The 13,167-nt window shown below is 51.1% G+C and overlaps 1 protein-coding gene and 1 long non-coding RNA gene across 6 annotated transcripts in view; one reads left to right on the top strand and one right to left on the bottom strand.

The window, feature by feature from the left end:
* Fgd3 (FYVE, RhoGEF and PH domain containing 3) overlaps window positions 1–9,710 on the top strand; it is a 58,760-nt gene extending 49,050 nt beyond the window's left edge. For 3 of the 4 annotated variants that reach the window (XM_006516929.4, XM_006516930.4, XM_006516931.4), the window contains 4 exons: window positions 2,909–3,031; window positions 4,533–4,673; window positions 6,485–6,625; window positions 7,229–9,710. In XM_006516929.4, coding sequence (XP_006516992.1) covers window positions 2,909–3,031; window positions 4,533–4,673; window positions 6,485–6,625; window positions 7,229–7,480 — 657 coding nt within the window. In that variant the 3' untranslated portion in view covers window positions 7,481–9,710. The remainder of the gene's footprint in view (window positions 1–2,908; window positions 3,032–4,532; window positions 4,674–6,484; window positions 6,626–7,228) is intronic. The other variant, NM_015759.2, reaches the window with a different exon arrangement.
* E030007A22Rik lies at window positions 9,462–13,167 on the bottom strand. 2 transcript variants are annotated; one of them, XR_003950518.1, is made up of 2 exons: window positions 10,841–13,167; window positions 9,462–10,487 (listed from the first exon to the last, which is right to left on the bottom strand). It is a non-coding gene; the product is annotated as an RIKEN cDNA E030007A22 gene (long non-coding RNA). The 2 variants fall into 2 exon arrangements; XR_003950519.1 differs by having other exon boundaries at window positions 12,100–13,167.

Here is a 13,167-nt window from a genome sequence, read left to right as displayed (position 1 = left end):
GCTTTGGATTGAAGCCAGTGATGCGTACCCTAGCCTCACTGTCGTCTGGGAGAGAGATGGGGAAGCTCTATGGTAACCTAATGCAGGCTGCTCTTGCTGGCTTCCCATCTCCTTTGATTGGGAAGAGACAGCTGGGAGCCCCAGAGTCAAGGCCTCCAACCACACTCAGGGCCTGCCTTGATCAGGATATGGTCACTAGACCTGCTGGGTACCATGGACATACTTGATGCCTGGTCTTGCCCCTCTTCCTTTTTCCTGCATCTGCTCCAGGAAGCAGCCTCTTGAAGGTTGACAACATTCACCCCACAGCTGCCCAGTGTCCAGTTCTGGTGTCCCTCTTCCTTTTCCCTTACCAGACCAAGCTGGGGCCAGCCCTTCCTCTAGCAAACAGATCCACAACAACCGATATTCCAGCAGAGTGTGGCCGTGCGCTTCCTTGTTGGCTTTTCCCCTGAGCAGAGCTAAGCCGAGCTAAGATTTCAGTGACGGTTCAGAGTCATCTGCAGACCCGCACTGAGCGTCATGACAGGGCACACCACAGAGGAAACCTACACACTGCTCAAAAACAAGGTTTCATTCTTAATCAGACATGTTTGGCCTTGGGTGACAGACTTCTCAGCATGTCTGGAGAGGGAACAAAACCCTTCAGTGTACCGGGTTTGTGTCCTGTGTCTAGGTGTCTTCCACCCAACATCCTCTGTCAGCCCCTCTTTCCTAAGAGAGGCCAAACCACATCCAAAAAGTTTTGCAAGCATCCTTGCAGAATTCAAAAGCTTCCTCGTTCTGTTAAGAGTAAAAATCAATGCCAGGTGGTGGTGGCGCACGCCTTTAATCCCAGCACTCAGGAGGCAGAGGCAGGTGAACCTCTGAGTTTGAGGCTAGCCTGGTCTACAGAATGAGTTCCAGGACAGCCAGGGCTACACATAAGAAACCCTGTCTGGAAAAACCAAAAGAAAAAAGTAAAAAATCTAGTTGTTCTTAACCAAAGTTGTACACACACACACACACACACACACACACATACACACACACACACACACACACACACACACACACACATACACACACACTCACTCATTCACTCACACTTAAGAGTCTGAAATTCCCCATCCAGAGCTCCAGATGTACTGTGAGTGACACACAGACCCATCCAAGATTCCATCAAAGCATTGGCCCTGATAACCCACAAGCCAATTGCTTCCCTCCAACCACCCACCATCCCCCCACCCCCCTACCCCCATGATACCGGAACTTCCTTTTCTTCATAAGGCCCCATTCTGTACCTGCCAAAGCAGAGACATGGAGGAACTCACTGTGTTGACCCTCAGTGGAGAACAGTTTCCAGGTTGATGTTAGCATGCTGTAGATGTTCATGTGTGTCCTCCTGCCTTTGCTATCTGATCATCTGTGACCTGCATATCTAACCAGGCCTTTTGTGTTGTGGATGGCATGGTGGGACATCAAGCCACATGAAGGGTGGGCTGCAGTGGACCTCAGCATCGTAGGAGCAGTACAGGACTAAAGCTCTTGTCTCAGCACAAAAATGGGCAACTCTGTCCTGATCAAATGAAGCTTACTAAATGAAAGTAGCTGCAGGAATCCATGACACTATCTTAAAGATCTTTGCCTCAGGACCTTCCCTTTGTCTGAGCCCCATTGGTCCAAGGGTCTGAGCTCTTGGCCACACCCCAGATCATCTCAGCCATCCCTCCATCCCCAAATGTCCTGCCATGATGTCCTGCTGACCCCCAGAATCTCCTGCATTCTCAACTACCTTGCAGAAATAATAGCTGGGGTCTCTGCCTGAGGTCCCTGAGAGCCACCACATGTCAGGACTATCTGGTGGCCGTTTAATTCTTCTACTTTGACATTTAGATTCCTCGAAAGAAAAAGGGGGCATGAACTTACGAAGGTGGGCCAGAGGGTGGAGGCTGAGGGGCTGTGGCAGACCGGAGGATGGTCATCTTCCCTTCTCCTATCTTCTTTCAGCTGTTTCTTTTCTTCTTGTACTAGGCCTTCCCATCCTCTCTGTCTCAATGAACACTTGGATCCCTCAGCAATAGAGGAGGGTATAATCAGAAAGTCTTGTATAGGACTGGGGGTCCCTGAGGCTAGGTGAGGGGTGTGTCTCCATATGCAGGAATACTCAGAACCCTTGAAAGTGAGGGCTTTGCATGTCAGGTATGGAATGTCTGTCCTCCAACCACTGTACACAAAGCCCTGACAATGGGCCTGAGGACAAGGTGCATCGCAGAAGGAGGTCAAGGCCATCTCCCACCTTTGTCCTCAGAGCAAGGACTCACAAACTAGAAGAAGGCAGTGCTGCAGGAGACACAGCAAGAGGTCAAAGTTGAACACAACCTCTGATGCCTTGGTTTTCTCACATGCCTTCTAGGGTGTTTCTGTAGGATTGCAACACGGGCATGTGGGTGCACATGTGTGTTTATGTATGTGGTATGCCTGTTCCCAAGTGTCCAACACAGAATAGGCATGTGAGGGGGTGAAGGATGACACTCAGGAACTAGGGGCCACGTGATCATTCTGGGCTGCATTCAGGGACACCCCAGTCTCTGGCAGCGGATGCCATCCGTGCAGACTCCTGTCCACACCTCTCTTCCCTCCAGCTTGACTTCACGATGATATTTTCTCAGACACACCAGATAAGGCCACACTGGCCAAGCTGTCTTGCCCTCTTGTAACCTTACTTCAGGCGTGATGCATGATGGACTGGGATAGGAAGGGGGTGCAGCCGCCTCTTCCCCTCTGCAGCGTCCACTGTGGCTCTGGGCATACATGGCCACTTGCAGGATCCTTAGCCTAACCCTCCACACCCGTGGCTATCCATCCCACAGTGGGCTATCCTGTGCTCATTCTCTGAAGCTGATGGTGGCCACTTACCTCCTTATAGATCGAGTCCAGAAAGTCGTCCTCTAAAACAAGACGCGACAAAGAGAAGCCCGGGTGTAAGAGCTGTGGTGAGACCTTCAACTCCATCACTAAGAGGAGGTATCGCTGCAAGCTGTGTGGAGAGGTGAGCATGGGGCAGGAGGGAGGGAGTAGATCCTACGGGCCAGGTGGCCACTCACTGTGTCTTTACAGGTCCTCATAAGTGGGCCACAGGGTGCAGGGTGGAATGCACTTCTTGAGAGTACTGTGCACGGCTTGTGGGCTCTGTGAGCCACACAGCAGCCCTCCCTGCAAGGCTGCCTCTAGATCCTGTCAGCATTAGCCACTTTTCTCATTGCCATGACCTCCATACCTGACAGGAATCAATTTAATAGGAGAAGGCTTTATTTTCACTCACAGTTTGAGGGTACACCATCTACTGTGGCAGGAAAGCCATGGCAGTTCAGCGCTATGGGGTACCTGGTCATGATGAATCTGCAGTCAGGAAACAGGAAGTGGGGATGGGCTATCAAATATCATGCCTTACCCGAGGGACTCACTTCCTCTAGCAGTGCTTTCTACAATCTTCCAAGACAGCACCAGCCAGCAAGTGTTCTCATATATGATACACTTGTGGGGAACATTTCACATTTACCAAGGCACTGTCCCCTAGATGCAGATGCCCTGGAGCATGAGACTCTCCCTCTGAAGTAAAAGTTACTCTCTGGGCAGCCCTGATGCTGGCAACATTCCTTCTAGCTGAAAAAAAAAACTGTTAGCCCTGGAGCCTCAGTGCCCCAGCAGGGAGTGTGTGTGGTGTAGTCTCTGTCCTGTGATAGAGAGGGGACGATGTATGCTTGTGTAAGGGGCCATGGAGGCAGGAGAAGGAGGGCTTGGCTGTGGTGGGAGTGCTTCAGTGGTGCAGAAGGTTTGGTGGGATCATGAAATGAGGGGCTACCACTGACTGGTGTCTCCAAAGTTCCAGTCCTCCTCACTCAGCCCCAAAGTCCTTGCTCCTGAAAATGAGCAACTGAGTCATGGCTTGACATTGAACTTTAAAGTATTCTTGAAGAAAGAACTAATGCTTTAGGTATCTTTAGACATAGATATCCAAGTTGCATCTGGGGGAGGGATTGAAGCAGGAGGAGATGGAGATAAAGAAGCTATGTATCTCACAGAACTACTCTTTGTTCCAAGGATGTAAAGACTGTTCTCTGATTTTATATTTTCATAAAATTTCACCAGGCTGGCTGGGGTGGGGAAATGGAGGGGTAACAGAATGAATCTTTGGTGGATGGACGATGGTGGTGATGATGATGGTGGTGGTGATGATGATGATCATCAGTTAGTGCTCTTAATCCCTGAGCCATTGCTGCAGCCCAATGTGCATTTTCTTGATGGCGGTGTCGTGGGTCTTCTTATGTAAGTGGGCTATGCTCTTTTCTTCTTACGCATAGGGCTTTTGAACTCTGGGTGGTCTAGGTAAGGCAAGCAGACCATGGGCACTCAAGGAGACTAAAGTCACTCTCTGCCCTCAGATGGGGCCTCCAGCATCCCAGGACAAGGATTTTTTTCCCCTCTCTGCACAGGTCTTTCCTCCTCATCTGCTCAGGATGCATGGTCAAAGGTACCCTCTTGTCTCGCAGGTCATCTGTAGGAAGTGCTCAGAGTTCAAGGCAGAGAACAGTAAGCAGAGCCGCGTCTGCCGAGAGTGTTTCCTGGAAGAGCCCCTGGTCCCTCCAAGCCCCAGCTCTGAGACTCCCACTGAGCTCAAACAGAATGCAGAGGTGGGTGTTCCTGGTTCCTGGGACCAGGATGGACACAGAGGACGTCTCAGTGTGGTCCACAGGCCTAGAATCAGGGCAAGATGCTTGGAGCATGTGCATGTGTAAGACATCTCAGAGATTAGTAAGTGCCTGGGAACCACTTATACCTAGGAGTCAGCTGGAAACTTGTGTTGGTCCATTCTGGGTCTGACTGGAGGTGAAACTACCCCAGGTCTAGGCACTAAGATCCATGGAGGACCTTCTTCACCTTAGGGCAGACAGCTGTGTGTGTGTGTGCGTGCGTGCGCGTGTGTGTCTGAGCATGTATATATATGTGTGTGTGTTTGTCTGTGTGTGTGTCTGTCTGTATGTGTATCTGTGTATGTATGTGTGTCTGTATGTCTGTCTGTCTTGTATGTGTGTATGTACATATGTGTGTGTGTGTGTATCTGTCTGTGTTTGTCTGTGTGCTGTGTTAAAACTGCAGGGTCAGCTCCCCCTCCACCACTACTGCTTCTCCAGCCTTCCTTCTTAAAGGAAACAGTCCCTTTTATAGAATAGTGGGACATTTAAGAACAGGAAGCCTCCATTTTGCAGGGAAACTACATTCTCCTTTATCTCCACTGCATGCATGTAGTTTGGTTTTTTGTTTATTTGTTTGTTTCTTTTTGGTTTTTTGAGACAGGGTTTCTCTGTGTAGCTCTGGCTGTCCTGGAACTCACTTTGTAGACCAGGCTGGCTTCGAACTCAGAAATCTGCCTACCTCTGCCTCCCAAGTGCTGGGATTAAAGGCGTGTGCCACCACGCCCAGCTTGCATTCATGTAGTTGTTGTCTCCTGGGAGTCTAATGTCAGTCTCCCTCCCAAAAGTGCTGGGGGATGGTCCAAGAAGGCTAGGGGTCAGCAACTGCCAAAGCTTCTGCCACCCTGGCTGCTAGGTATGCTTGGGACATCAACGACCTAAGGCTGTGAAGGACTGAGGCTACAGTAGCCTCGATGGTGAGGCCCTGCTGGCCCTACCTGCTGACCCCACCCTCTCTGCTCTGCACTCTCAATCTCCAGGTGTATTCAGGGGATCCCAGGGGTGTGGCAAAAGGCCTTGGAGGGTCACTGGATCTTGGGGGAACCACCTCCAACAGGATGTGTCAGAACCATGTTCTTGTGGCTCAGGGAATCCTGTTTCCATTGATAGCGCTAAGCCACATAAGACTAGAGAAGCAGGGTCTATAGGATGTGCATTTGAGGTGTGGATGTGCTCATGTGTGTGATGTGGAAAGTGTGTGTATGTACATGTGTATGTGGTGAGTGGGGTAGTGTGGCGAAGACTGTAATGCTCTTGGTCCCTTCACCCTTTGACACACATTTCTGTAATTGCTATTGAATTTCATCTATTTATCTATCTATCTATCTATCTATCTATCTATCTATCTATCCATCCATCCACACACACATATACATATATATATTCTTGCTATGTAGCCTGAGACTTGCAAACCTCCTGCCTCAGCTTCCTAAAAGCTGAGATTATAAACACATATCATCATGCCTAGCTTCCCCTTGCTACTTTTACATTGTCCTAGCCTGGGATGGTCTCACTCTCCTAAGAGGGAACAGATCCAAGCCCTACTTGAGACCACATGCACTGTTCTATTGGCCTCCAGTAACCCTTAGAACCCTAAAAATCTGGCCCTAGCCTGTATGCAGGCCTCAACTATGTCTCTGTGGTAGTCACCTCCTTCCAAGCATGGTCCATGATCCAGCCCCAGCCTCTGCAGAGGACAAAGACATCACTACAGGTGAGGCTACCCCTGACCTATTTTTTTCTGTCTCCAGAAGCCTCCCTCTGTAGATCCTCGGCCCAGCCTGCTCTGCGGTACCCTGAATCTGTCAGACGATGGTACGACCTGGAATGAAGTGTGGGCAGCCATCCCTGAATCAGATCCTCAGGTGCTAGACCTGCTGGCAGGCAGCCAGGTAAGTGTCACTGTCCTTGTTCACGCCCAGGGCTGTGAGAGGGGCTCTGCTACCACAGTGCAGAGCCTCAAGCTTGAAGCGCCCATAGTAGGTCAGGACCATTTCCTTGATCCCCTCTAGCCATGTGGCCTGGCCTTCAACTTCTTCCAATGTCCAGAGCAACCCTGGACCCCATTCATGGAAGACAGGTTCCTGTAATGTGTGTAAGACAGCCAGAGTGAGACCAGGCACAGGCTGGGGCACAAGGTTGGGCCCTCCTCCCCACACATAGTCATCCATTCACATCTTCCTTCATCCCTACATCTTAGGCAGATAGATGCATTTGGGCCCTTATGAGCCTTGCTTTTCCTCTCTCAACTCCCGTTGCTGAGTCACTGGGTTATCTTGCCTCACCTACCCTGGCTCAGGGCTTCTGAGGGAAGCCATAGTTCAGAGGGAAGACACCTGGTGAGGCTTGTTGAAATGAAGGGAGCCTCCTCCCAGCACCTACCTGAGAAAGCCTGTTGGGCAGCTCGTTCTAGTGGCAGGCTGCACTGTGTAAGGCATGTTGGGTGGCCACTGGCATGAGCTGGAGGCACAACTGACCCTCTCTGTTTCCTGCAGGCTGGCAGACTGCTGTATAGCATCCCACTCTCTGGCTGTAATATAACGATGCCTGACCCTGAGGAGGGGCTGGAGGCAGGATGTGCCTGGAAGCTACATCAGGGCTCACAGACCTGGTGGCTGAGCGCCCCCTCCACAAAGCTGCAGCAATGCTGGCTGAAAGCCCTGGGCACTGCCGTACATGGGGACACAGCCGGGGACAGACCAGGGGCCTCCCAGCCCCAGGCCCCAGCAGGCACGGACACTCCATGAGCAGAGCCTCCTACTGTCTTTCCCACTGCTATATTTGGCCTGTGTTCTTTTCTGGGTGACCTTAGAAGTCAAGAGAAGGGATGAAGGACTCCTGTGACCACTGAGGATGGACCACGTGGCCCAGAGAAGAGTAGCTCTGGGTCCAAGATCACTCAGCAAGCCTTAGACAAGAGTTGGGCTTCTGGCTTCTGGCTCCAGTGCCAGCGTTGTGGTGAGAGCATGGAGAATGGCCACTACGAAGCAAATGTCACCCGAGCAGACTGAGTGATGACATCAGCCCTCAAAGGCACAAGGGCACTGTCCAGGGGTGATCATGCCCAACCTGGTGTGCTGTCACTCTGGGAAAGGCAGAGCTGTCTGTGGCCTGACCGGCCATTGTCCATCTATCCACTGTGTGACCTGGGCCATGACCTGCTCCTCTGGGCTTCCCTTTTATACTGCTCTCTCCTGAAGCATTCCTTGTCTGCTATTCCTGCTGAGCCCATGTAGGGCAGGGAGCAAGGGCCTTCTTACTCCACCATTCCCAAACAAGGACACTCAGAGGTTGCGGGGAGGCTGACCCTCACCCCTGTGTGGCAGGTTTGTGAGGTTTCAGACGAGTTCCTCTGTGGGCAGGTGCCATGCTTATCTGCATAAATAAATGCTGGCTGCCTGCAAGTGAATGCAGCCTGGGCACCTCCAACCCCATCTTTACAGGGCTCCCCTCAAGGCAGGTGGCTTGTAGAGGAACGTAGACGAAGGTGGCAAGATGGCACAGACCACACACTTGTCTTACAGAGCAGTTCTGCATCCCTGATGCTGTAGGTAGTGGATGAGCAGCTAAGCTGGACAGCAGGGTGGGAGTGCTGTCACTCAAGATGTGGGGATGTGACAAAGGTCATGGGGCTCGGGAGGCTGTTCGCCTCGCAGGGAGTAGGAAATTTAGAGACCAGTGATGGAGTTCTGATCCTTGCTCTCTAGCATCAGCACAGCTCTGTTATGGGGACAACTGGGCAGATATAAGGGGCAATTACATGGTGGGGTGAGGAGGTATAGAGCCAGAAATGGGTGCTAGTTATAGGTGACATTGGGACACACAGATGAGGTGGGGCCTCAAGTGAAATGGGGGCCTGGGTTGGGAGTCTTGGTGAGGAAGGATGATGGGGTAGAATTAAAATGGTTTGGAGCAGAGGCGAGGTGGATGGGGTAGGGGTGAGATGAATGTGGCAGGGGCTTGGTGAATGGGGCAGGCATGAGGTGGATGGGGCAGGGGAGAGGTGGACGGGGAAGGGGTGAAGTGGATGGATCAGGGGTGAGGTGGGAGGGGAAGGGGTGAGGTGGATGGGGCAGGGGTGAGGTGGAAGGGGCAGGGGTGAGGTGGAAGGGGCAGGGATGAGGTGGATAAGATACAAGTAAGGTGAAATAAGGTGGATGGGGTGCAGGTGAGGTGTCAGAACACAGCTGATTCTATGCAAGAGCCCCCTGGATTAGGTGTGGTCCGCCTCAGGACCATCTGAGCTGAGTGGTCCTTCTTTGCCCTGAAGAAACTGAGCAAAACAAGCGGAATGACTCCACAGTGGGAGGAATGAGTTGGGGGCCTTCTAACTCCTACTAAGTGAAGCCCTCACCCAGTTCTGAATGGGACAGTGTTGAGGGTGGCCCAGGTGACACAAGGAACAAAGGAGGGGCTTTTCTTGGCTAGGTGCACTATGTGGTAGACACACTGGACAGGACAAACCTTCAGCCTCTTGCCACCTTTGCTTCTTCCTCCTGCTCATAGCGGTTCTGGCCCTTGCATTTCAAGGATCCCAAGTGCTCGTCCTCTGAAGAGTCAGAGCCTGAGGAGGTGCTTCTGTGTGTCCTTCCCCCTGGGGAGTGCCTCTGCCCATTCTGTCCCAGGATTCGGACTAGTCAGTTTGCAGCTTGGAGGCTCCTGATGCTACCTGAACAGAAAGGTGCATAAGTGACTCTTCTTGTTGCTGTGACAAAGTCTTAGACAAAATCACCTTATGGAAGAACGAGTTTATTTGGCTCACAACTTGAGGGTATGATCCATCATGGTGAGGAAAACCATGGATGCAGGAGAGCTGGCTGGATTCTGTCCATGGTCAGGAAGCAGGAGCACTGGATGCTGGCTCTCCACCCACTTTCTCCGTTTTATTCATTCCAGGACCCTAAGCCTTGGGCTGCTGCTATTCACATTCAGGGTGGGTTTTCTCTTCTCAATTAAACTTTTCTGGAAACACCCTAATGACATGGCCAGAACTTTGTCTTCTTGTGATTGTGAATCCTACCAGGTTGACAATACCAACCACCTCAGCCCACCCCTTGTTAACTTGACACTCAAGCATGTCACTTTTAAATGGTAACATTCTGACCTTAGAAAGTCTCATGCTCATTTTATGCAGCAATATGCATTTAGTCCATCTCTAAAAATCTGCAAACCCTTCACAGATCCAATTCTCCCCCTACCCCCCAAGACATAAGTACAAGACTCTCTGCTGAGTCTCAGGCAATCTTTTAACTGTAAGCCCCTGTGAAATAAAGGAAAAACAAAACAAAACAAGTTACATACTTCTAATATCCAATGGTACAGAATAAGTGATCCCATTTCAAAGGTGAGGATTTGGACATGAGACAGAGACTCAGCAGACTCAACAGTTACTGCTCTTACAAAGGACCACAGTTCAGTTTCCAGCACCCATGACACGGAGCTCACAGTTGCCTGTAGTTTCAACTCCAGAGATCTGACGCCCTCTTTTGGCCTCTTCTAGGTACCTACATGCATCTGAACACACATATGCATGCACATGCACACGCACATACACAAATAAAACGAGGATTAGAGGCACAACACAGTGAGATTGAACCAAAGCAAAAGTGTGTCCCAGCCAGATAAACACCAAGTCTTGATGCAGCACCTGGGCTTCGGGGGCATCATCTGGGCTCCAGAGCCTTGGGCAGGCCCTCTCCTGCACTTCTGCTTCTTGCAGCATATAGCCTGTCTTCATTCAGGTCCACTCCATACCTGCAGATTTCCCAAAGACACCTCTTACCGTTCTGGCATCTCCAATATCCTGGGGGTGCAATACTAGGCTCTAAGCTCACAGCTCCACACAATGGACTTTTCAAATCCAACCATAACACACGGTGTCTGGCCTCCGCTGCTTTCTAGGATTATAGTACAAGCCACACAAGTTGTGATACTCTTGCATCTCGCATGCCTATAAAACCGGCACTACGTTCTGCTTCCGGATCCAGATGTAGTCTGGCTTCCTCCTCCTGTCACCGCTGAAGTGTGCCAGGCTGAGGAAACGCTGCTCTAGATGGTTGTTTTCTAGCAGGAAAGCTCAGAAGTGTTTACAACTCAGTGGTACTTACCACCCAGGCTCCCTCCTTTCGAATGGATCTGCAGTCTACAAGTGAGAGCCTTTCATAGGTGGAATCTTGAGTTGCCGGGTACCTTGCCTGTTGTCCTGGTGGTGAACTGATGTTTCCCTTTAAGGGTGTTAAGTCTTTAACAACAACAGCTGCTTTCCCAGCAAGGCCTCGTGGGACTTTACACACCCTTACTCGCTGAGCTGCACTCTTCATAGCTTGCTGCTCCCGTTTCTGAGAAGAGCCAACAGTGGCCGAGCCACGGGCTGCCTGCTATTCTGTCTTGAAGTATCCTCCACCAAACCAGTTAGCCTATTACCTTTGAGTTCAGCCTCACTCAGGCTTTTGGGACATGGACAAAGCATGGTTGAAGATGAGATTCTTTGCCAGAATGTCACACACATAGGCTGGTTGCCCATAAAGAAAGTCCTTAACTCTCTGGAGACCTCATGAGCCAGGCCCTCCTCGGTTTCTCTCATGGCCCATTAGTCTCTATTTTCACCGAGAACTCTAGGGCTTTCCTCTTGCCCACCCCATTCCAAAGGTCTAAGAACAGCCTGGTCAGGTTTACTCCAGCCCTACTCCCAGGTACCAATTTTCTGTATTGGTTACTTTTTTCTTTGTTCTGACAAAAAGAAAAACATGGATGGAAGGGATTTTACAGGTGTGAGGTTATGGTCCTTCACAGGACTTGGGGGGAGAAGGCACGAGCTTGAGGCAGCTGGTCACTTTGTATCCAGTCAGGCAGCAGGGGGTGAGAAATGCTGCTGCTAGCTCAGCTCCATTTTCCCTTTTTATTCAGTCCAGGACCCCAAGCCCTGAGATGGTGCCCTCTCTGCTAATTAACCCTCTCTGGAAATACTCTCATAGGTGTGAGCACGTTTGTCTTGGTGACTGCAAATCCTGTCAAGACGACAGTAAAGGACAACATCACAAAAGACTTTTATATCCAAGTGCATGGGAAATGGTGTAAAACCAGGAGAGGAGGGTCCCACACAGGGAAAAACCCAGCTGCTATGTTAGCACTCAGCCCACGGACCGCCTCACCTGGCACACCATCCCCACTGTGCCCCAGCACTGGCTTCATCCCCCACAGTCCCAGGGAAGAGAGATCAGCTTCAGAGACAGCTGGCCACCAACCCTCTCTGCCACCTGTATAATCTTTGGGGTTTGGCATTAAGCACCAATTACTCCAAGACCTCTCTTGATGCCTTTTAGCAACTTGTACATGTATTGGGTGCCCAGGAAACAGAGGTGCTCACCTTTGTATTAGGTAGATCTCAGGGGTACGGCAAGGAAAAGTCTGTGCCCAACCAGGAGTCATAGAGGCTGCTGCCTGCGCAGTGATCCCATGACTAGATCGTTCAGTGGCTACCTGGAACTGCCTTCCTTGCAGAGTTCTGCACAGGCATGGGTGAGGCCAGCTGTCCATGGGTGGGGTCTAAGCCTGTCCACCCTTTTCAGTATTTCCAGACAGTCCTCCAACAGTGGATAGCTGCCAGCCCACAACTCTTCTCCCATGGTCATCCATCATTATAGGTAGAACATTCCTGGTGAGGAGAGAGAGAGAGAGAGAGAGAGAGAGAGAGAGAGAGAGAGAGAGAGAGAGAGAACCCACCCAGACCACAGGTTCCCTCTCCCAGACCGGAGCTCCACCTCTGGTTGCTGGGTGTCAGAATTCCAGAGCTACAGGTCTGGGTGAGACAGGTGGGATGCAGCCAGATCAGGGCAGACAGACTTTGAGAAAGCAGCAGCCTCCACCAACATTCTACACATTCCAGACCACTAACGCCAAGCTTCTTTAGCCTGCCCAGCCCATGAATGTCTGAGTTGGGTGCCTGCTCTCAGGTAGGAGCTCTGGCACCCTCCTGCAATCCCCAGGAAAACTACCTCTTAGCCACCAATGGTATGGTCCCACAGCAACACTGGGTCACCTCCCAACCTACCAGTTTGCTTTTGGAGCTGAAGGACCTAAACACTTCTCCCTGCTGGGCCATAGGAAGCACATACCCAGATGTTGCCTTCGGTAGGAGCATCCCCAGATGTCTCAGGATGGTACCCACCTTGTCTGCCATCTTTGTTCTCTCTGTGCTTTATTTCCCTGCTTGCCAAGCCAAGATATGCTGGCTAGGGATTGGACTCTGCCATCTTTGACCAGCTGGGGCAAGATGCAGGACAACAAGAGACTGTGCCACCAGGTGATGTGGGACAACAGGAGACTGTCCGAACAGGTCTCAGGAACATGGATCATCTCAGAGAAGAAATGGGGGCTGCACCCCTGAGTTCTGGGAAAGTGAAAGTGAAAGGTATGCTAAGAAGTAGGTGCTCTG

Source organism: Mus musculus, chromosome 13 (assembly GCF_000001635.26).
Source record: "Mus musculus strain C57BL/6J chromosome 13, GRCm38.p6 C57BL/6J".
Classification (NCBI taxonomy): Eukaryota; Metazoa; Chordata; class Mammalia; order Rodentia; family Muridae; genus Mus; species Mus musculus.
Note: the sequence above shows the minus strand (reverse complement) of the source record. Positions and strands in the feature narration are given on the sequence as shown.